The 23,102-nt window shown below is 42.4% G+C and overlaps 1 protein-coding gene across 2 annotated transcripts in view; it reads right to left on the bottom strand.

The window, feature by feature from the left end:
- KCNG2 (potassium voltage-gated channel modifier subfamily G member 2) overlaps positions 1-23,102 on the bottom strand; it is a 60,565-nt gene that overhangs the window by 7,076 nt on the left and 30,387 nt on the right. For both annotated transcript variants that reach the window (XM_075083860.1, XM_075083858.1), the window contains exon 2: positions 17,602-18,425. In XM_075083860.1, coding sequence (XP_074939961.1) covers positions 17,602-18,357 — 756 coding nt within the window. In that variant the 5' untranslated portion in view covers positions 18,358-18,425. The remainder of the gene's footprint in view (positions 1-17,601; positions 18,426-23,102) is intronic.

Genomic DNA, 23,102 nt, shown 5'->3' on the forward strand with positions numbered 1-23,102 from the left:
CTGAAACGATATTTTTGTTCTCTTCCACTTGCCCCTTGCTACTTGAGCCTTTTGGGTCACGTATTTCAAATGTTTCTCCGTGCACATCAGATCAAACTCTTTAACAAAAATGTGGAACTTGCAATTCTGATATAACCGAGGTTTCAGCACCAGAGACAAGCGTTAAGAGACCTGCAGACCAAGCCGCTGAGGCTGCTACACAAGGTCTGCCCACATCCTGGACACAGTGCTGCAGAGAGTGAGACAGTCCCCAGCCCAGCGGCTTCCGGTGTTCGCCTCGGATTTGGGCTTGAGGCTGAACCACCTGTTTCAGTGAACGCCTGCAGAGAGCTTCAGAGGATGGATCCCCCCCACTTCCAGTTATTCAGCACCCCAGCACTTGGAGCACTTGCCCAGCTCAGGAGAGACCCAGCTCCTGCTCCAAAGCAGGCAGGGCGAAGCCTGCATCTGGCTCTGTCCCAGCCTGCGGCAGCACCTGGAGCACCAGGTGCTGGGTCACTGCCCTCTCTTGTCTCAACTATCGCTGTGAAATTAAAAATCCTTCCTTGACAAAAATTCCAGCAAAACAGCAACATTCCCAGAAATGTACCTCCCCAACAAAACCCAAAGATTTTGCTACCACTGGCACTCTCTGATGAAAAGCACTTTTCTGATGAAAAGTGATTTTCTGATGAAAGCATCCAGCCAATTTTCACAGTAAGGATGAATGCATGACTCTTGCAACGTGACCCACTGCTGGAAGGGCAGCGTCACGCCCTGCCCTCGGGCGCAGGCACGCACCCCTCACCACTGACAGACCACCTACAGACATGGTGACTGTAATTCATTCAGTACGTCTGCCATTAAAGCTAGGGTCAAGCTGAACTTGCAGACAGCCTGCTCTGAGTATTTCTTGTGCTCCTGAGCAAAGATGATTCAGCTACTGCACAGTCTGTCCTCAAAGCTGGCTGGCTGTGGATTCAGAGTAATGGTTTCTGGTTTTAAAATTGCCAAGGGGCCATGAAAGAGCCCTCTGCTTGTTGCTGTACACACTTTGATCTGCATCTAGAGCTTAGTTTGTGCTTCATCTTCAGCCTAGCTGGTAGAAAAGGTAACCAGAGCCTTGCCTTCAGTGGGGAGGGTTGTCACTAATGGTTTGCAGTCATATTATGGACACAAGATAGCTCTTGTACAATTGCGCCTGTACAGCTTGTCTTTGTTGAAGAGAAAGGGCAAGAAGATGGGCAGGAGCTATACCTACTTTAGACTTACATCTCTGGATTTCCTTTGATCCTGAGACAGCACAGCCCCAAATCACCACTTTTCAAAACCTCTCAGCCTGTCATTTTTATTCTGCTGGTGAAGCTGCAAAGAAACATCGAACACCAAGAGGAACCTGGGAGATGCCAAAAGACTATGGCAACTGCCAGAAGGTAACTTCAGGGTGTGCTAAAATCCACAGCCAGAGTCTCATCAGCTTGTAAAATTACATGCCATGCTACTCAGGTGCCATTATGTAGTCAAAGGGTTACTGAGATACAGTGACCTGAATGTGCCTTGCATTTGTCTCAAAGTGCTCTTCGGACATGCAGCTATGAAGTCAAATGGTTATGTTCATGGAAAGCTCAGAAAAGGGTCTGGGAGTCAATGCGAGGGACGAGAAGACCATGTGTGTGAGGAGTCTACCTGTGCACTGTGGTAGCCTGTGACCATCCTTGCAGACTAAATAAGCAGGAGGTACAGACGGCACTTGTGATTCAGGATGCTGCACAGGGAATCAGCCATGTTTCCTTGTGTTACTCTGCCCAATCCACAAGCAGCCTGGTGCTTTGGGGCATCTCAGCCCTAAACTGCACAACCAAAATTAGATACTGTAGGTAGGACTTGGGTTTCAAAGCCATAAATATTGAGCCTTGAGACATGTTGAACCATCACCTTTTCCCCTGCAAATGCTGTAGATGTCTTAACAGCTGTACTCTGACAGTATGGATTTGGCATATATATCTGAATTGTGGAGAAAGACACAGACACAGGGGATTCAATTGCCTACCTACCAGGGAAGACTGTTGTCCTGATCCTAAGGCTGTCCTCCATTTCCCTGCCTCCTTCACTTACAGTCCTTGCCACATGTAGATATATTCTTCAGGCCACTGTCCTGATTCTTTTTGCCCCAGTAGAGTTGCTGGGAAGAATGGAAAGCAGGTAAGTAGTACTACAGATGCACAAAATGCCCTCTCATTAATATCGTCTTCTCAAGCAGCTTTTCTCACACCTGCATCTGCTTTTAGCACACATTTATCTAAAAGCAACAGTATTTATTAGAGAGAAACAAATGTTATCTGGCTCTACTTTATGGAAAGCAACCAAAAACTAAAATCTTCAAGAAGAAACATATGAAGAATAAATCAGACCATAAATACCTATGAAACAGAACACCACCAACTTGCCTGATTTTCAGATGCCTATCAGGAACAGCATGGTACCTCACCTGGAGAGGCTTCAGAGGGTATAAAGACATCTAACATCTTAAAACTCCTCAGACTTTGTGACTGTGGCTGGGAGCAACTTGCGGGAACAGTATGTGCTCCAGCAGCCATCTGCTACTATCTCCCAGTCTGATCATGCCACACACCAAGAGAGGGCCTATACTATAAATTAAGCAGGAGCAATGTACCCCGGGTAACATTTTCTCTGAGGATACTTCTTAAGGCTCTGCTGCTTTCTCACTGCCTACTGACCTCCTCATAGGCTAGTATTCCCTTCACTTTGTATTTCTTTGGTTTTCTCGTGTTTGTAATCTGCTTCACTACAATGAGTACACACAGTTTCTCACGACCTGTGGTTTTCAACCTTGAACAAGCCTTGACATCAATTCCTTCCTTCTTACCAAATACACACATGCAAAACAACCAACACTTGTATTTGGATCTGGCTGATAAGTCTCAATATATAAGCAAAGGATTTGATTTGTTCAAGAACTGCCCGTGTTCAACAAGGATGACTCAAACTGGAATGAGTTGGGAGAGTAACTGAAGGTTACCTGGATGGCTAGTGGAGTGGAAAACCTATCTTAAGAACAGACAATTAAATGCATTTGAGTTGTTTACCATCAGGAAATGAAGGCAGAAAAGAATGTTTGCTGTCTATAAATAGACCAAATGGATGAAGAGAAGCACTCTTTAATGGTATGGTCAAATGTTCTCATTCAGGTCTGTCTGGACATGCTGAAGGTGCTGCTATCTCCATCTACAACCTGGCTGTTTACAGTCCCCGGCTCATCCCACTGAATGGGACATATGATCATTCCTTAATCCTCTTCAGGGCAAAGTCTAACAGGATAACTCACTGGTTGGTTATGCTAGAACAGATGACTGTTCAGGAGCGGCTGGGAGGGCAACACCACCAGCTAAGTAATGGCACTCAGCAGGTGAGGTAGGAGCAGGAAGGAGAGGGACCTAACATGCTCCGTTTGCACTAGCTATTTGCAAAGAGAGCCCATGACTAATCGAAAGGATGGTGTTTACAGGAGAAGGAATAGCTACACCAGCTTGCAGAATCTGGACTTTAGAAGACACAGGAGGTTCCAGAAGAGCCTCCCTGCAAGAACATAAAAGGCCAGAGACCTTTTAAGATGAAGCTTCTCAGTTTCTAGACATAGTGGTGTGATGTGGTACTCATGACAACAGGGGACTGCACTCACCTCAGAGGACCCTTCCAAGTCCTACCTTCCTGTAATGTTCAACTAGCAAAGGCAATGATGCCCTTGATGCTGCTGGAGCTGGGTCTCGCAGGGTCTGAGATCCCTATCTGGCTTGTCCACAGCTTTTGTCTATGCATGTGTGTAAGATGTAAGTAGGCTCTAAATAATAGAAAATTGCAGCCTATGTGTACAAGAATAGGTTTATTGATATTTCTTTGAACAAATATTCTGAGTCAAAAAACTGGTTAGTTGTATCTGGAGTTGTCTTTGGCAATTTTACAATATCTTAGTGCCATTTGGAAATTTCCTGAAGACAAACAGCTACACAAGAAGGCATAGGTCCATGAGAACAAGATATTATACTTGAAACTCATGAACTCCCACATTTGAGGTAGGATTTCACAGGCCGCTGCCCATATGGCTTGCCTTCTATCAGCTTTACCCTGCAGCAGACCAGATCTGTGGGAAACACCCACGGGAAACACAGTGCTGCTCCAGGTGTGTCCACAGGTCCCACACAGCCTGCCGTGCTTGGACCAAGCATGACCTGCACAGCCTGACCTCAGGGGGCTGCTCAGCACAGAGGATTTGTTTGCCAGAGTCACTGCCACGGACAGAGTCAGTAACACAGAAAAAAGAACAGTGATTTCATGAAGCAATGGTGTCCTCCAAAGAATAGCTTCACTTTAGAAACACTGATGTTCTTAGTGTTTCTGCGTAAAAATTACCTTGGAATTTTCTATTTCTAGAATGTTTTTCTTGGTTTTGGCCCACTTTTTCACTGAAATTGAAAGTAAAAAAAACCCCAAGGGACTATTAAACACCAGAAGCCTCCTTGCTGACATGTGTCCCCCTCTCCTCCTGATTTCACATGAACTAGAAATCTTCCTCCTCAGCACACTTGCTTTTCTAGCTCTGATAGAGGCATCGTATCCCCTGAGGCTTGGAAACTACAATGCTTTTTTTGAAAATCAATTCTCTGTAAACCTAAGCAAATGCTTGATCCTGAGCTATTACATGAAGAATCCCAGTTACCTTGCAAATTAGCAAATCTCCTGATTTCTGGAGAATAATCCTAGCTTGTGTTTTCTATCCTAGTGCTCTGAAAACAAGACAGACTCAGTTCTTGCTTGAAAAAACTTGAGCAATGGTACTTGGCACTTACAGCACACCTGCATCTCATAAACATGGCAGGACTGCAAAAATAAAGATGGGCGTTATGTTCCGTAAGTGGCAATATAAATCAAAACACCGCAAAACCAAAGCAGGGCTGAGTTCTTGCCAAGGACTCTTATGTGCAGTTTGAAGTTTCCCCAGGGAATGACAACACCTACACCCAACACTTCCCTCTGAAAGGACCAGTCCAAGAGAGAGTGGGCTGTGTTACAAAGCAGTGGCGTTACCAATGCTTTCACACCTATCCAACACCTGGGAAAAGATGATGCTGTGGTGGCTCCTGGCTGTGCTCACAGATACATGCAGGTACACAGTGTCTAGAACTGTGGTCTTTCTAAACCCAGCATCCTCTTTTCTTCTTCTTCTTCTCCTCAAGCTTGTCTCACACTAAAAAAGAATCTCAGTCTTGCTTTCTCTGTAATTGTATTAAAAAGAACAACAGATTCTTAACAGCATTTTAAAGCGTATTTTCCCTCTTATTTCCCTCAGTTTTCCCCTTCTTTCAGTCCCTGTTTTAAAGGCTCTTCTCCTCCTCCTGCCTCCCACTCATTGCTGGTTTTATTTTACTGACCCACATTAGTTTTACTGGTTCCTGCAACCCTGTAACCTGCTATAAATGTTGGGGGTGTCTGGCTTTTCTCCTGGTGGAAAGGAGGACAGAGTCAAGCTTACTCTTTTCCTCTTACATTTTTTTCCAAACCTGTTATTTTCCACCTCTCTTTCCCTTTATCCTATTATCTGAAAGCAAGTGAAGGATGTGCCTGTGTTGCCTGTGGGTAGATTTGCTCTCCTGCTGGTAGTGGCTCGGTCGCAGCTGGCAGTCTGCTACCGCACTGCCCTTGCACTGAAATGCTGTAAGCTGTACTCCTGTACTTGCAAAGTGGATGAATTTTTGCAAGGTGGATCTGACCACTGCAAAACCCTGCACTCTCTCGTATTCTCTCTGTCTACTCAAGGCAACGGTAACTGTGTTTTCTGTGACAGCAGTGCAGAATGTAAGAACTGCATGACTTACCTTAAATTAGCCAGTATTTCTACTGTGTGCGAAGGCAACTAGTTGTGGACTGGGAGAAAATATCCACAGCTTCTGCCCACAAACACTCAGTGCGTGGACCTTTCAGGAAGGTGCTGCAATTTCTGTTCTGCCATCGTCTCTACCCAGTGCAGTGTGCGCCAAGTTTCCAACACGGCTCAGGATGTATTGGATGGCTGGGACCTTCACGCTATTCTCGATATTTCCTATTTGTATCCAGGGTCAGATGATGAGCTGGAGCAGAGGGAAAGGGAGTGAGTGTGTGCGTGTGTGTGCACGTGTGTGTGAGCCTGCATGGGAAGGTGAGGGTACAAGGGCCCTGCCAGTGAACGGCCAGGGGGCTGGGGTGGTGAACAGCCCGTTCCAGCTGAGGCATCTTGCCTGTGAGTGACCGCAAGCTCAAGTCTGAACTGCAGCTAACATTGGGACTAAGCCCCACTGGTAACATGTCCCAGCCTTTGCAGCACCCCCTGCAAACATAGTCAGCGCTGGACGAGACACCTTGGTCAGGACCCAGCCTTCATGGGGCCAGACTCGTGCCATGTCGTTCCTCTTCAGAAAGCTTCCAGGCTTCTGAGGTTTTCTGGCTGCCCTCACTTTTAATCACAATTATGAATTGCCACCACTCATTTCATCTTACTGATGACTTCAGGTCTGAATATCCATGAGGGCCAAGGAAGCCCCAGACGTACAGCATCCTTGCTGGCACCTCTGGCCCAGGGGGACAGAGCTCCTGCATGAGCGAGCTGGGGATGGGGTGGCAATTGCTGACCAACCTGGAAGGCCAGAAGGGGCTCCTGAGGTAAGCCCCTGGAGAGCAGAGGGTCTCACAAAGTGGCTCATGAACCACATGCATGGTTTCATCTGAGCTGAGATGTAATGCTTAGAAGGACCAACAGAACATATTTCAAAACTATATGAGATACACTTAAGCATCTCTAGACAAACCGTTTCCAGTGCTAATTACCCACACCGTAATACACCTTATTTAGAGCATGAGCTGCAGGTTCCAGTTATTGTTCGCTTTTGTCCACAGGCATTTTCTTATTGTGCTGTTTACTGCACTAAAAACTCTTTCAGTGTCTCACTATAAAGCAGAATTTTCAGATTTTAAATAATTCCTTTAACTTTTTTTTCAGCTTACTTGCTTAATGGATACCGACCTGGACATGGTATCTCAAGCCTCATGCTTTGCCTCTTAACTAACATGTCAGATGGGAAATCGTGTACAGACAGTAGTTCACCAGTCTCTCTAAATCCTTTCTGAGTCCTCACTTTCCAAAAAAGTCTTTTGTCCTGGGCTCTCCATGCTCTCTACGCTTACAGGTTGCGCTCTATGCAGATGAACATGCAGTTACCTGCCCACTTCAAATCAGTTCAGCTTACCGTGCCCGATACTCCCAGCTCCTGACTAGTGTGCAATTTTTGTGCTACCTGCAAATTTTATTTGCAATTGTTTTCTATTTTCTCCCAAATCACCAGCAAAACACCTAAGCAGCTCTGAGCCAACACCAGAGACACTTGCGTGTCTTTCTGTGTACGCTGTCACTGGATGATGATTTCTCATGTTAGTTTTCTGCTACGTTGAGATCTAAAAGAAATGTTTTAAACATTTAATAATGGAGGCAAGTTTTTGAAAAATGCCATTTTTATCAAGGAAGGATGTTGTGTGGCACCAATTCAAATCCCTTACAGAAGTATAACAACCTACATCAGAAGTTATTTTTTTCAGAAAACTTTACCACCTCATAAAAATTTTACTAAGTTTGACTAATGAGTGATGTTCTACATACACTAGAATTAATTGTGCTGTTGTCCTCAAAAATGTTGCCAATTGCACTCAGTGACATGTTTTTCATGGTTTTACTTGGAATTCATATGCTGACCTTTAGAAAATCCAACAGCCTTATAGTTTTCTCCTAGTCCTTTCTTAAGCCTTTGTTAAAAGCCTATTGCAAAAACTTTTTAACCTTTTTTTTGTTTTCTTTGTATACCACTCTTCTATCTTAATTTTTCTTCAATCTAAATGCCTCCATGAACATTGCAAAAAGTCCCCAATTTCAACACCTTCTGTATTTCATCTCAATCACCACATTTTAAGCAATGAAAATGTAAGCATTTATAATGTTAAATTTTTATTGCAATTTGTCTAAGTGCTGTACACATGAATCAGCTCATTACCTCAGCCTAGCTATGCGAGGTCTAGCCAAATGTAAATCTGGTTGCTTTCTTTCATTCCAAACCTCCAGAACTGATAGCGACATATCCTGGAGCTCTGAGATGAAATTTCCAGATGATGTTTTTATTAAAAATCAACAAAAGATTTCTCTTTTTCAGAACACTAGGACAGTACTCAATAAGCCCATACAGCACAAGATCTCTTGCAAAAGGCAGTGGAGGAATCTGTGGAGTAAAGAAGCTACGCTGTACCCTCAGGATATTACACAGCAGGCTATACTGAGTAGCTGGAGTAATTTTACAAATATGACTGGAGGCCAAGCAACTACTCTCATGAGATTACTTCAGAGATTCCCTGAATGATTTACCTGGAAGTTAGGAGAATGAACCCACTGGTAGGTGTTGATAGTTATGGAGGTGGAACTAGAGAAATATTAAAATCATTAAATACAGAGCATATTTTGCTGAGTAAGCCGTATTGCACCAAATATAAACCAGTGAACAAAGTGACAAAGTTACCAATGCTTTTATGGAAGTCTTAGCTGTTCAATTATTTATCACTTATGTTATATTGCAGCATATTTATACAATATTTAAAAGAAGACCTGAACCTGCTATTTATTCATGAGAAGATATCCTGTAGACTGAAAGAGTTCATTAGCACAGCACAAAGTTATTAATGAGTCAACAGGAATTTCATCTTATCCAACTCTTGTCTCATCCCCAAGCTAACAGTGCAGAGAAATACTCTCATTTTTTTGACTTCTAAGTCTAAAACACTTCACAGATTCTCATCTGGTTCCCAAAGTCCATATCGTAACCTACTATCCTCAAAATATTTGGGAAAAGCAACTTAGGAAAAGATGCTGCAGTGAGACTGAAAGTTAGTAAGAGCCATGGCATGAACAGCTCAGGTGGTAACTTTGCTGAGATGGGGAATTTTGAGCAGAAGGTCTACAGGCTCACTGTGGGACTCTGCAAACCTGTTCCACAGTGCCACGTCCCCACCCCCCCCAGTCTAAAGGAAACTCTTAGTGAAAGAAAATACAATATTCCTCCTAACCCTCCTGATACAATGGAGAAATATCTTCTTACTGGGACCATGTTTCCTTTACCTTCTCTTGAAGGAGCTGGCCATGACAGAACAACTAGATATGTCTGCTGAAGTTTGAATAGCTTCAATCAAGCAGGAAGGCTGGAATTTTTTTCCTGGGGAGGGAGGACTGAATAAGGTACATTTTTTTTTCCAAGAGGAGCAAGCAAGCCAAGGAGAAGAAATGGCAAGAGCTCTCCAAACGTAGTCATGCCTAAATACAACTAGCTGTTATCCAGTGCTCTGTCCACACAACCAATATCAAGAATAACCAATCATTCCTTCAAACATTTTCTATTCATTAGCAGCTTCAGGTAGCCTTGCAAAGGGGAAGGGCTATCTCTGAAGAAAGTTGGCAAAGCTGGCGCACGGTGTGATATTTGACCAGGGGGTTTCCAGGCTGCGGGAGTCCTGGGCAGTGGCAGGCAGCGCAGGTGCAGTGGGTAGTGTGTTGTGCAACAGCGATGCCGAGGACTCGCAGCACCAAATGTGTTTCTCTAGTGTGTGAATACAACAGTCCTGAACTTGGCAAAATAAACTGGTACTGAGATATGCTGTAAGCCACACAGCTGCATTTGGACAACCAGTAAAGGAAAGATTTAGATTCAGATCCACAAAAGAAAGATTAATACATGCAATTCTTTTACATTAAGGACTGTATCATTCAGATGGTTCACAGACAAGCACAGTTCCCAGTAAAATGATCAGAGGACATGATGAACACTTCTTGGTATTTGCAAAGAACATTTTGCCATTAGTCTTATATTTGCAAATTCCATGGGAGTCAGATGAAAGATGCACACCACTGAAAAAACCCACACAACTCAACATTTAAGGTTTAGATTGAGCAGTGTGGAGGTTCTCAACTCCTTGACTTTAAATCTGCGTGTGACCCACAGAAGCAACATCACTTTTGTCTTTCAAACCTCATCACTTTCAACTGCTTTCAGACAAACCTGAGCAGTCTGAAAGGCAACATGCGCAGCAAATTTCTCTGACCATCAGATTGGTGATGATGCAGGCTTGCACTGCAGAACTTCGCAGCTACTTCTCTATTTTGGACTCTAAGGATTTCATACAGTAATAGCATCTTGCATGAGCTAAGTTGGTCTCACTTAAAAAAAAATTTCCTTGCTTAGAAACCTAGCTCACAGCCTGAGGCATGAGGAATGTGCCTATGTACCTGAACAGCAGCGTTGGATGCAATTTTTAGTTCTGTTATGATGATGGTCTTAGATGTTGTATTTAAGACATTCTGTCCTAAAGCATTCACAGTCTAAGTGCAGGACTAGAACTACATGAGGCAGACTGAGCACATAAACAACAAAGCAAACTTTGCTTATTGCTGATGACTAAAGCTGTGAGTAAAGGATGCTCTCAAAGCTTGTAATTTGGACTGTGTGTTACCATTTTGATTTAAGTACCATCTGAGCAGAAAACCTACTTTAAGCCTATGAAAGGAAAAAATAAGAAACACCTAACTTTTAGTTAAAATACAGCTCTGCAGTGCTGCAAGTCCTACATCCCTTAATCAAGGGCATGTGAATGTGAAAGTGAACATGAATCTCACGTGTCTACAGGAACTTCCTTGTGAACAATGTTGTAGAAAAGGCAGGTGAGAATTGCTACTGAGTCATTTCATCTCTCCCTGGCCTCCAGCCAGCTGTGGCCTGACCTGGCCAAAGCAAACGCAAAATGCAAACTAGCAACGTAGGGGACAAGTACATCAGTAGATCGGTTCAGATGCCATAACTGGTAATATTGTTACAGCACATGGTTTTTGCATTTAAACAGCAGAGCTGAGAGAATGGTATGACGAATTCTCAGATGATCCCCAGGGAAATTAGTTAGTCCAATTCCCCAAGATCCTTTTTATAAAAAGTCACCCTCGGTGCCTATATACTATAAATAGTTACCTGTAATACCAGCAGGGAGATTTCTTTAAATACATGTTTTATGTTGACTGTGTTGTAATTTCTAGAACAGTTTATTCCACAAAGAAAGGAAAAACACAAACTGCAATTTTATTAAGACTTTCATTCACGAAAACAAACCATCACATAAACATGTGGCTCTAAGTTAAAATCAAGACGGTCTCAGTATCACATGCAGAAAAACAGCTGAACAGTCACAAAAGACAGGAAGCGCTAAAAATGAGCTCTCCAGTAATGAAGAGCTTAATTCCAGAGTCTCAGGCAGAGTGCCATCTCAGGATAGAAAGCACCAACAATAACAACTGGCTTACTCCTTTACACTACTTTTCACTGAAATAAGTAAATGGTTTAATGTAAAAATGACAGTTTTCCCCACCCAGAAGTACCACAAAACTGCAAGAGTTTTGAGACAAGATGATATAATTCATTCAACAAAATGTTTGCTATGTCTGACACCCTGAGGCCCTGAATACTTATATTTCTTCCTATTTAGCTACCCATTTAGATTACAGACCTAAACAAATCATTAGTTATAACCACAGAATGGTTGAGGTTGGATGGGACCTCTGGAGGTCATCTGATCCAGCCCCTTCCACCCGCTCAAACAGGGCCACCTAGTTGCACAGGACCCTGTCCAGACAGCTTCTGAATAACTCCAAAGATGGAGATGCCACACCACCCTGGGCAACTTGTGCCAGTGCTCAGTCACCATCACAGTGAGAATGTGTTTCCTGATGTTCAGATGGCACCTCCTGTGTTTCTACCCATTGCCTCTGGTCCTGTCACTGGGCACCACTAAGAGCCTGACTCTGTCCCCTTTGCACCCTCCCTTCAGATATTTATACACACTGATGAGATCCCCCCAGAGCCTTTTCTACTCCAGGCTAAACAGTCACAGCTCTCTCAGAGTTTCCTCATATGTGAGGTGCTCCAGTCCCTTCATTCTTCGTGGCCCTTCATTGGACTGTCTCCAGTATGCCCATATCACTCCTGCACTGGGGAGCCCAGAACTGGACACAGCACTCCAGGTGTGGCCTCAGCAGTGCTGAGCAGAGGGGGAGGATTGTCCCCCTCAACCCGGCTCGCAATACATTGCCTAATGCAGCCCAGGATACTGATAGCTGCCTTTGCCACAAGGGCATGTTGCTGGCTCATGGTAAATTTGCTACCTGCCAGGACCCCCAGGTCCTATTCTGCCAAGCTGCTTTCCAGCTGGATGGCTCCCAGCATACACTGGTGCATGGGGTTCTTCCTCGCCAGGTGCAGGACCCTGCATTTCTCCTTGCTGAACTTCCTGAGGTTCCTGTCAGCCCATTTCTCCAGCCTGTTGAGGTTGCTGGGGGTGGCAACACGACCCTCTGGCCTATCAGTCGCTCATGCAAAGTTTATGTCATCAGCAAAATTGCTGAGGGTACACTCTGCTCCATCCTCCAGATCACTAATGAAGATCTTGAACAGGACTGGACCCAGTATGGACCCCTCGGGTACACCACTACTTACAGGCTGCCAACTAGACTCTGTGTCACTGATCACCACCCTCTGGGCCTGGCCATTCAGCCAGTTTTCAACCGACCTCACTGCTCATCCAGCCCCAACATCAACTTGTCTGTGAAAAGCTGTTGAGAATCATTATACAAGACCCTCTTAATCTTGTATGAAATTATTTTTTGTGTACTTTTGTGAAATGAAATCTTTAGTCACAAGATTGTTTAAAACACACATTCACAATTTATCTATTCCCCATCCTCAACAATATGGAAGTTGAAGCACAGTGTGTAAATTAAGCTTAGAAGGTTAAATAGTTTCAGGCTTCTTTATGAGCTATTATTAACTTCATTATTTATGAGTCTCTCTCTTTGTTGTAATGTTCTTCAGCTGAAGGTTATTGAACTGTAACTTCCTATCACAGCATCTTTAATTAGACTAGCTTTTACCAATACGTTAGAAAGCACAGTGAAGAAGGAAGTACTCTCTGATCATCTTCTCCTGTTTTACACCGTGGTACCAGAAATGATTGAGCTCAATGGGACTCGGGCATATAAACGCTTTTGTGAATCACGACAAAATGCTTGATATTAATCTCTGAGTTCACCAACTTTTTTCTGTGATAAGGAAGACTGTCTAAGAAAAGAAACAAGCCTTCTTCTTCAGATAGAAACGGTGGCCATTTCTGTTTTCACCAAGGAAAAAATGAAGAGTCTAGTATGATGACCATCTGGCTTTCATTTGAATCTCTCAATGTCTTTTGGTTGTTCCTTTCTTACTGTGTTGTTAAAGCCTTTGCTGTAATGTATCCCCAACTACTTTAAGACTCCTGTGATGTATTAGCTGCTTTTCTTGAGTCACTCGATACCTGCCATTTGTTTAGAGGGTTGAGAAGCCCACTTAAAGGTATCATATGCCTAAAATGCCTTAAGGATACTGTATGCCTCTGGCTATTTTTATCTCTTGGAGATCATTATTGTGGTGGTCTTGAAAGAACTCAGTGCCTGAGGGCTCTTGCTATGATTTTGTCTCAGCAGTATTTTGCCTTAAGAGGGGACTTTTCACTATTAAATTTAGACCTCGCATGTAAATCTCCCACTCTGAAAATTTTGAAATTAAAAACTTAATTATTTCTTTGTTACTTTACATGGAAGAATCTGGCTCCCTTCACAGGTTCATTTTCTTTATAAATTTGAAGTGTCCCTTTCCTGAAATTTCCAGAAGGAGCTATTATGCATGTTACTGGATTGGTGTTTTTTATTGAATTTAATCAGTAGATAAAAGCTAAATGAGAAAAAAAAATTACAAGATAAAAGATATGTCCTAGCTTGGTAAGTAAAAAGTAGTTTAGGATCTGATTCTGTTAGCTTTATTCATAATTGTGCAGCATCTGAAATGCGTGATACTACTTCCAAAAAAAAGTAACACTCAAGCTGAATCAGGGTGACCATTAGCAAGAAAAAGACAGCTACAGTACACAGGAACACCATCCTTCCCACTCCTGCTAAACCACTGGGGATTGCCACTGTCATCTAGAACATCTGGAGCAGTTAATAAAGCTAACAAAATGTATGACTGATTCTTGTTCTGTATTTTAAAAGAGATAGGCAGGCATCTAAAACAATTTCCTCACCCATTTGGTAATTACTTTTAACTTCTAGGGTCCCACACTTATATCTGTGAGGTCACTTACACCTCTGCAGGACACCACTGGGTGTAACAGCTGGTCCATTGAGATGACATTAAAGGAAAAATTGCTCTCCAGCATTTTTTTTTATGATTGGTTTCTCTCTCTTTCCCTGAAGCAGTAACAGGACAGATAAGTGGCACATAAAATTTTTGTTTTCTGGAAAATGCCAGCTCAAGGAAAAGACCACTGCTTGTTAGCCAGAGCACCTATGACAGCTCTGACATGGAACCCTAAAAACAGTAATGCCAGCCAGATAGCCTGGAAAACGTACCCACCAAGTATGGTGCGCCCTTGAAATAATACTTACTGTTTGTTCCTCAGCCAGGAGGGATGCATATACATTTTCTGCTTGTTAGGTGACTGCGAAACCAGACCAAAGAGCTATCCTTGGGCACAAATTTTAAATTAGGTACTAGGGATACAGCTCGGGATGACTAACATGACTTTGAATTCACTTCTCTCCACACCTGTTATTTGATGAGCTGCATTGGCTTGCTAAGCCACGTACAGATGACATGCAACCTAGGTCTCTGATCCTACAAGCAATTCCATGTGGACAAATGCCTGACTCCTTGCCCTGCCTTCCTCAAGCTGAAGAGATCTGCATGGGTGTTTACATCCATTTGTGCAGGACCAAAATCAGCCACTGCCTATGACTCCTGGCATGACTAATTACAACTCAAACAGGGTGTTGACCTGTGGTGATTCGGCAGTAGGTGAAGAACATTGGGGATGAACAAAGCTATGTAAGAAGTGACCCTTCACCTGTCTCCTGTGCTAGAAAACCACCTTTGTCTCAAACAAAATACCTATTTCCACTCTGTCCACAGACCTTCCCTGTGCAAAGGGCAGAACAAAGCCTATTTGCAGGAGCTCTGTGCTTTTAGAATGTAAGGCACAGAAAAACATCAGATCATTTATTCTGATGTCCTCTGTATTGCAAGCTTTTCACCTTTGTAACTTGAAGTGAAATCAGTAATTTACTTTTGATTGGAGTGTGTTTAGCTGAAGGCTACGTTCCAGAAGGGCACTGAGCTTTGAACTCAAAACATCAAAAAATGCAAAATCCACTAATTCTCTTCCTAGTCTGCCCCAGTAATTAATCACTGTGGTATTAAATATCAGCATCTAGTTTCCCATATGAATTTTTCAGGATCTAGTTTATAACCATGGATCCTCTCCCTGCTTAATTTAAAGGTCTTTTAGATGATACAGTTCTCCTCCCCCCATTAAAAAAACACTTATTTGCTTAATACACTCACCTTCCTTTCAATAACCTAAATATACTGAAATGTTCAAGTTTTTTATTGTATGACATTTTCTCCAGATGTCTAATATTTATAGGTTTTTTCACACTCTCTGCTTTTTCAAAACACCATTTAAAAATATGAACGTGAGAACTGACTGCAGTGTTCTAGTGTCAGTCTCACCAATGCTGCATACAGACACAAAATAATATTCCAGCTTCTAGTCACTACTCTCTAGCTTAGATATTCAAGGATCACATTAACCCTTCTGACTCTGTGCTGCAACAGGAACTTACATTCAGTTGCTTGTACCTTAAATCCTCTGCTTTTGCAAGAGCAAGTCTGCATTCATCTTTATTGTAAAACTTTGCATTTGACTATGAAAATGTGCTCCTTCTAATGGCCTCAGCTTACCAAGAAATCCAGGCTTCTCTCATATGCTTGCTCTATCCTCATTATTACCCTGTTCCACCAAACAAATACTATTAGCCTATTAGTATAAATCCCTATTTATGTTGCATTATTAATAAAAATAAAAGGTACCTAAACTCTGGTAATTCTGAAAGCAGCTGTTCTGCTCTCACTTAAATCCAGTATCATCTAAACACTAAATACATCTCAGTTTTCAACAATAAAATATCACTTGTGCTTAAAATTCCAGCATACTGGAGCACTGTTGGTTAATTACAGTAAAAGGCATGTGTTTTGGAAATTATCTTTTTTTAAAAAAATTATTAGGACAATATAGTTTTAACTAGTACCCAGTATTACTATCCTTAAATTTTAGATCATAAAAAGCATTTAAAACAAAGATCTTATATTAAATCAAATATCAAGAAACACACCAAATGTTTCATCTTTTTTCCTGGCTCCTACTGAATGAGTTTGATTCCAAATCAAACAACTCAGTTGGTATCTAACCTGAGCATACCTCGCAAGCAAAGGGTGGGTTTAACTGCACATGAGGTACTCAGTCAAATGCAGGGGGTCTCTCTGGAGTTGCTGGACCCATTTTCCATCAGCATGTTTATTACTTTCAACGTTACCAAACAGTAAATGCTTCCTGTCAGGTAATGACCACTCTCTCTTCTGCTAGCGACTGTGAGCTATGAGATATTCAGCACCTGGGAGACAGCACACAAGAAGGGTTTTTGTTTCGGGAGAGCTTAGCCTTCATCTGAGAGGCAGAACTTGACGGGGTGAAGTACTGTCTTAGTAGCTGAAGTTCGCAATCACATTTAATGACTGTGGGGCTGGAAAATAAGCCCAAACATTTAGTGTCAAGCTTGGATTTGAGTAAAACTAAGGAGGCCATGAACTCTTCGAAAAGTTCCCACCCCACAAACCCCTTAGATTCCATCTCAGCACATATTTAATGACAATGTGAATGTCCTCCTCTATCTTCAGATGAGCTCTCACTGGCCTACATACAGCTAATCCTAGGAAACTGAGCTGCTTGCACAAACAAGGGACTAAACCCTTAGGAAATCTGTTGAACTAAAGAATAAACAAAATATCCATAAGACACGATTTTTCAAGGGCACGAAACATCCACAGCTTACACTTGAGAACACTAAGCATGTCTGAAAATTGGGACATTTGCTTTGTTTCTGCAGATGAATTGCTGCCTCAGCTTCCCTGCCCTTTACCTCACCTATAGCATCAAAATATTTTAGATGTGGCTTTTACAGTGGGGTACTGAGAGTTCATACAAAATGGTAAGTTAAAGTACCTTTAAGGAAAACTGATCTCTTAGCTCTTCACCTAACTTCAAAACATTAAGCCTCAAGCAAGGCTGATTTTTATACTCGCTAGTTTGTCATCTGGTTAGAGATGTCAGAAAACAAATCTGTTGGGTAAAGCTGGTGTGAACTGGCAAAGCTGTGCTGGCAAGGCAGAGTTTGGCCCAATCTTCCCCCACTATTAAGTGACATAATGTTTTCTGTGCTCTACCCCGGCCAGCCCTCCACATCATAAATACTGAACACAATACCTGCATGATTGCTGGAGTGACTTTGCCCGTCACCTTCACCTTGAGGAGACAACAATGGAAAACACGCTTTACTCTGAGAAAAGCTGCACTCACCCGATCTTCTTCTTCTCTGACATCTGGCATGGTGCTGATGCAGAGGCTGACTGCAGTGATGGCAACAAAAGAGACTGAAATACAAGCAAAGATCTTTCCTGGGATCCCTGAGTGGGGATTCTCCACCATATCCCTGAGCTTTCGCATGCACAAACTCAATCGGCTATTGTCCTGGAAGGCACATTGCGTAGTTTCACTAAATACCATCTCCCCTTCATACAGCCTGGCCTCAGCTGCCTCCTCCTCTTTCTGTCGCAATCTCTTTTTACAGCACCACTCCAGGTGGTCCTCTTCTATCCCCCAGTACACAAGCTCCTCCTGAAAAGAAAGAGCACACATCTCCCTGAGAAGCCTCAGCTTCCCAGCTGTCAGGAAAGTCATGATCGTCCTGAAGGCACTAGGATTACGGTCAAAAAAAAATTCATTGCAGCTAACATCATAATCATCGCAGATGTTCATGATCTCATCATAATTGTTGCAAGATTTTAGCTTCCCAAGCCTGGTCAAGGGGCAGTTCTCCAAGGTGGTCCATGGAACTTTGTATTTAATACCACCTACGTTGATGATCACAAACCTGGTCCGGTCATCCAGGCGGGCTAAGCAGCACAAGTCTTCCCCAGGGTGAAGAAGTTTCGCCTTTTTGTAGAAGAATCCTTTCTTGGTTTGCACTTCACATAAGTTTTCCAAGTTATTGAAGGAGTAGGAGCTGAACTCAGGATCTGCATTCCCAGTGAGCAATGCCATTTTGTGATACATTTGTTGAGTCCATGGGGAGGTCAAGGTTACTCTAACAAACGCATCTGGAGCTTGACTGGAGAGTCAGTCTGTAAAACAGAATTTTAAAATTGCAATAAAAGTAGGGCGTTGCTAGATGAAAAACAATCCTATCCTCTCAATCCCAAGAAACTTTTCTTCATGGCATTTTTTTCCCCTTATTACTTTAGGACTGCCTTTGCTTGATAGTTGCTTGGGGAAAGCACTTAAACTGCAATAAGGTCAGAAGCCACATTGATACTTCTAGAGGGTTTAGTCAGTGAATGAATACAAACAAAACCAGTGTATTACCATTTTCAGAAATTTCTTCTCTAGAGGTTCAAGCTATATCCTGGAAATCAATGGATACTGGAAGGGAAAATGGGTCCTTTGGATAAATGGCAATTTACATTTTAGCAACTTAATGAAGAAACTTAGTTGCAAATGTTTTTTTTTATTATTTTGGTCCCTCTACATAATGTTTCTATTATAGCATGAGGATAAAATGGATACCTACAGTACAGTCAGAAACATGATCACAGCATTACTGGTAATTCCTAACTTAAACCCACCAAGCTTGCTTAGGTACCAACAGCAATGAGTATGTGGGAGCTGAGAATCCAGCCTGAAGCCAGCATCCAAGCAGGTCTGGGTGCTCGAGCACAAAGTGTGTGCTACCGAGATTCACTTGCCACCGGTACCTCAACTAACTGGATTAAAGCTATATTGGGCTTATCTACCTGAACAGCCCCACTTCTAAAAGGCAGAAAAGCTTTTGTTCTCATGCTGTGGGGTGCCTGCCATCCAGGCTAGTGATATGTCCTGCAGGGAAGTGCCCATCCTGGGTCTCAGCATAGACCAGGGCATGCCCAGGACCCCAGAGCTGCTGGAGGCTCTGATGTTGTTTTGACTGCGGGAGGTGGACAGGGTGCCCAGCAGCTCTGAAATGGGAGAGCAAACCTAAGAATGAAGCAGAGCTGGAAGCTACCTGCTTGTCCTCTTACAGATCTCCTGAACACGCTTTTTCACCTGCCACATTGCTTCCCCACTTTCTTTAGAGCGCTCCACCCAGGTTCTCCAAAGCTGTCGCTCCAAAGCAGTACTAGGATGTCTTGAAATGCTACTATGTAATCACATTAGTGAATCACCCAAAACTTCCTGAATTGCTCAAATATGAAGTAAGAAACAAGAAATCGTCATAGGACTGTTGGGACTCCACACAGAAGACCTGGACTGAGAATGAATACAGTGATGGGGAACAATCTTAAACTGGGGATGTAGGAACCTTACAAGTTGACAAAAGACAGTAGAAAAAGCTGAGTTGTGAATGATAGTCTGATGTTATTGACAACAGGTTGATAACCACGAGGCAGTAACTCCATAATTTATAAGCAACATCTCCAGTTCCCTTTGAATCTCATGCCTCAGCCTGGAGAGAACACCAAACAAGTGGATGCTAGGAAATACTGGAGAGCACACGCATTCAAACACATTCCCAGAGCACCATGTTCCTTTATCCATAATCAACTCACTAACTCTTAACTCATTAGACTTAGTCAAAACAACCTCCAACAGAAAGTGGCGAATAGTCGCTAATCACAGCCCTGAGTCACCCCCAAAATAGTCTTACCAACCACACTCAAACAACCGAATCACAGCAATAGCAGTGGTACTCCTGCTTCCATGTTTCTGTGAGGATCCAGCCACTGAATTTTAGAAAGGCATGTATGTTGGATATTTGTAAAAAGTCAGAGGAAGACTGGCCTACATACAAAAAACCTAAAGTCACCTAAAGATATGATGTCCAAATCTCTCCAATTTCAATTTGGGCAAAAAAATTGTTTAAACATCTGTTTATACAGGGCAACATGACCAACAAAGAAAAGTTCCTTCCTCTGGCTAAGGGCCAGTAAAGGGTAAGAGGCAGCAACATGCATTCTGAGAAATGGGTGCTTTTACAGCACAGGCTCAAGTGCAGCTGGGGTTGCAAATACCATTACTGTCACAATGAGAACGCACTGTCAGCACGGCATATGCTTTAAGGATTTAGTCTCTTGTTGCTTCTTGTTGGTAAGATAAAATATTCACTGCCACTACTCAGGGCACTGCACTTTTGTTTTCATGCCTCACTTGTTACACAAGTCAAATACAAAAAGTAGTTTACATTGTTTTGACATCAAAGCCAGGATTTGCTTTTCTCTTCTTCCCCATGTAGCAGATTGTTGCATAAAGAGGGCAGACACATTTCACAGAATTATTGTGAATCTAATCTTATATGCGCTTCTACTTTCTTCCAAGAAGCAGCTAACTCCATGTGAAAACCTGTAAGCATGTTGTTTATTACAAAATCTCTGAATTACAGAAAGTTAGTCTTTTATTTTGTGGATATAAAATGATGTTGATTAAACATAAAGCTTAAGGAAGCACTATTCTTTTTTTTTTTTTTTGTATCATCAGTGGATAAATAGAAAGTGATAACAGAACTAGTTACAGATAGTATTGGCTTTGGTTTAGCAGGTTGATTCTGGACAGTACTGGGAGCTTCAGATGCTGGAGTTTAGTTACTAAAATGAATTTTCTGACCTCATACTTCAAGATCCCAGAATCCATAGTATACATTATTAGTATACAGTATTTGTTTTGGAAATCTCAGCTAAAAAGATAAGCATGTGAAGAGAGTTGTACCTCTGTGAGGTGGTTGCCCTAGACCAGGGCTCAAATGTCAGTGGAACAGCATGGAAAGGCTTGTTGTGCCACTTTAACTGTCCTACAGAAAAACAGACTACATCACTGTGAGCTCCCGATTTGGCATCTATCCTGAGAAGTAAAATAAGCCTGGAAGGTCTGTTTCTGATCTTATGTGCATGGAATGTATCATGACCTTCACTGAATATTAAAGGGTGTTTCAAAATTATGTGGGTCTTAAAATACTCACCGCATGCCAAGGTTATCTAATGTACGCACATGCCTACAGTAAAGCATCCCATTGAAGATTAACTTTAAAAGCCAATACTTCCAGAAACGATACTACATTATCATCCAGTTGGCATTTCTAGCATTTAATCTGACACATGGGTGCAAGGAAGACTATTAAAACACAGTCTGTAATAAGCTGCCCATTGCAGGGACACAGGACAGAATTCAGCTCTATATTTGTTGTTCATAATTTCTAAATGCTGTGGGAGAAATGCTGTATAAATGTTTCAGTTTGATGATCATACACAGGGTGGGTCATACATATTGTGGATTCTTTTCTTTTTTAAATAGAGTCAAACAATTTTTATTCACTAAATAAAAACTTTATTTGGCCATCTATGTATGTGTGCGTCCACGCACATACACAAGTTCAGCTGAATTCTGTCAACAGCAGACAGTTGAGATCTTTAAAATACAGGTATTTCTCATCAAAGATTTTAAAGATTAAATAAATGTCAGAAGCATACGACTGCTTCATATTCTCCATTTTGTTGAATTATTTTCTCAATGGAGAGGGGGCTGTTTCCCTGCTTATTGCTTTTTACCTCGCCTGCTCCTGTCACTGTTCTTCACATGCACGTCATCCCATTTTATCAGTATCATTGCATCTAAGTCAAATATGGTTTTGTATATGGCTCCACTGCTCTCAGCTTGCCTGAATAGGGATGAAAAATGGGGATGAAAAAGCATTCCTGGCAACAGGCTGGTCAGCCTGGTGAGGAGAGCTTTAAATCAGTGATGATGGGGAGGAAGCAGTGGGTGGCATGGCCAGGGGAGACTTCGTGATCAGTAGAGGGCTGAAGGGTGACCACATCAAGCATATGCACATAAATGAAGGTATGCCTACAGGAAAGTGTTATGGACAGAGCGCTTATAATCTTTTCTGGGAAATCATCATGACTAGGTGCCTCTGAAGTGCCTGTACACTAATGCATGCAGCCAGGGGAGCAGACAGGAAGAATTCAGAGGTCTGTGTGCAGCTGCACACAAGAAACTGGTACTATGAGGGTGGTCAAACACTGGAACAGGATGCCAAGAGAGGCCATGGAGTCTCCATCTTTGGGGATGTTCAAAACCTATCTGGACACTGTCCTGAGTAACTTGATCTAGCTGACCCCGCTTTGAACAGTGGGGGTTAAACTAGATGAACTTTGGAGGTCCTTTCCTACCTCAACTACTCTGTGATTTTGTGAACATTCTCTTTTTAACTGCTGCTTTAAGTTACAAAGTACTGAAGGTTTACACTTGTACTACAGTAGCAAGAGGAAGCCATGAGGCTTTTTAGTAATTAATGTTTTAAGATTTTCCTCGTGAAATGAAACATACTTTGACAGAGAACAAGTTAGTGTGTCATAATTTAAAGCCACAGACATGAAACATAGATTAGGATGACCACAAGATGTTTTCTCTCAAGTCCAATGAGAGCTGAGTCATTCTGCAGTGCTTAGCCATTTCCAGTCAGAGACATGCTGGAACCTGACATTGCTGCTTAGGACCAAAGCAATTCCCAATTCTTACTATGACATGATTGATAATTTACAACACGCACAATTATTTTAGTAGTAAAGCTTACATATGCAATTGACCATACATTGGTGGTATTACAGCTAACGCTTTGGATGAAGAGGTTCAGAAGATCCAAGTTATTCTTGTACTTACTACATTTCAGTAGAACCTGGACTCCTAGTTATGCGTCCCTGCCAGGAACTGTGGAAACATGAAGAGAGGAGAGCACCTATCCATAAGACACATAAAATACAGAAGAGATGGGC

The sequence above is a fragment of the Phalacrocorax aristotelis genome, chromosome 2, assembly GCF_949628215.1.
Source record: "Phalacrocorax aristotelis chromosome 2, bGulAri2.1, whole genome shotgun sequence".
NCBI classification, from domain to species: Eukaryota; Metazoa; Chordata; class Aves; order Suliformes; family Phalacrocoracidae; genus Phalacrocorax; species Phalacrocorax aristotelis.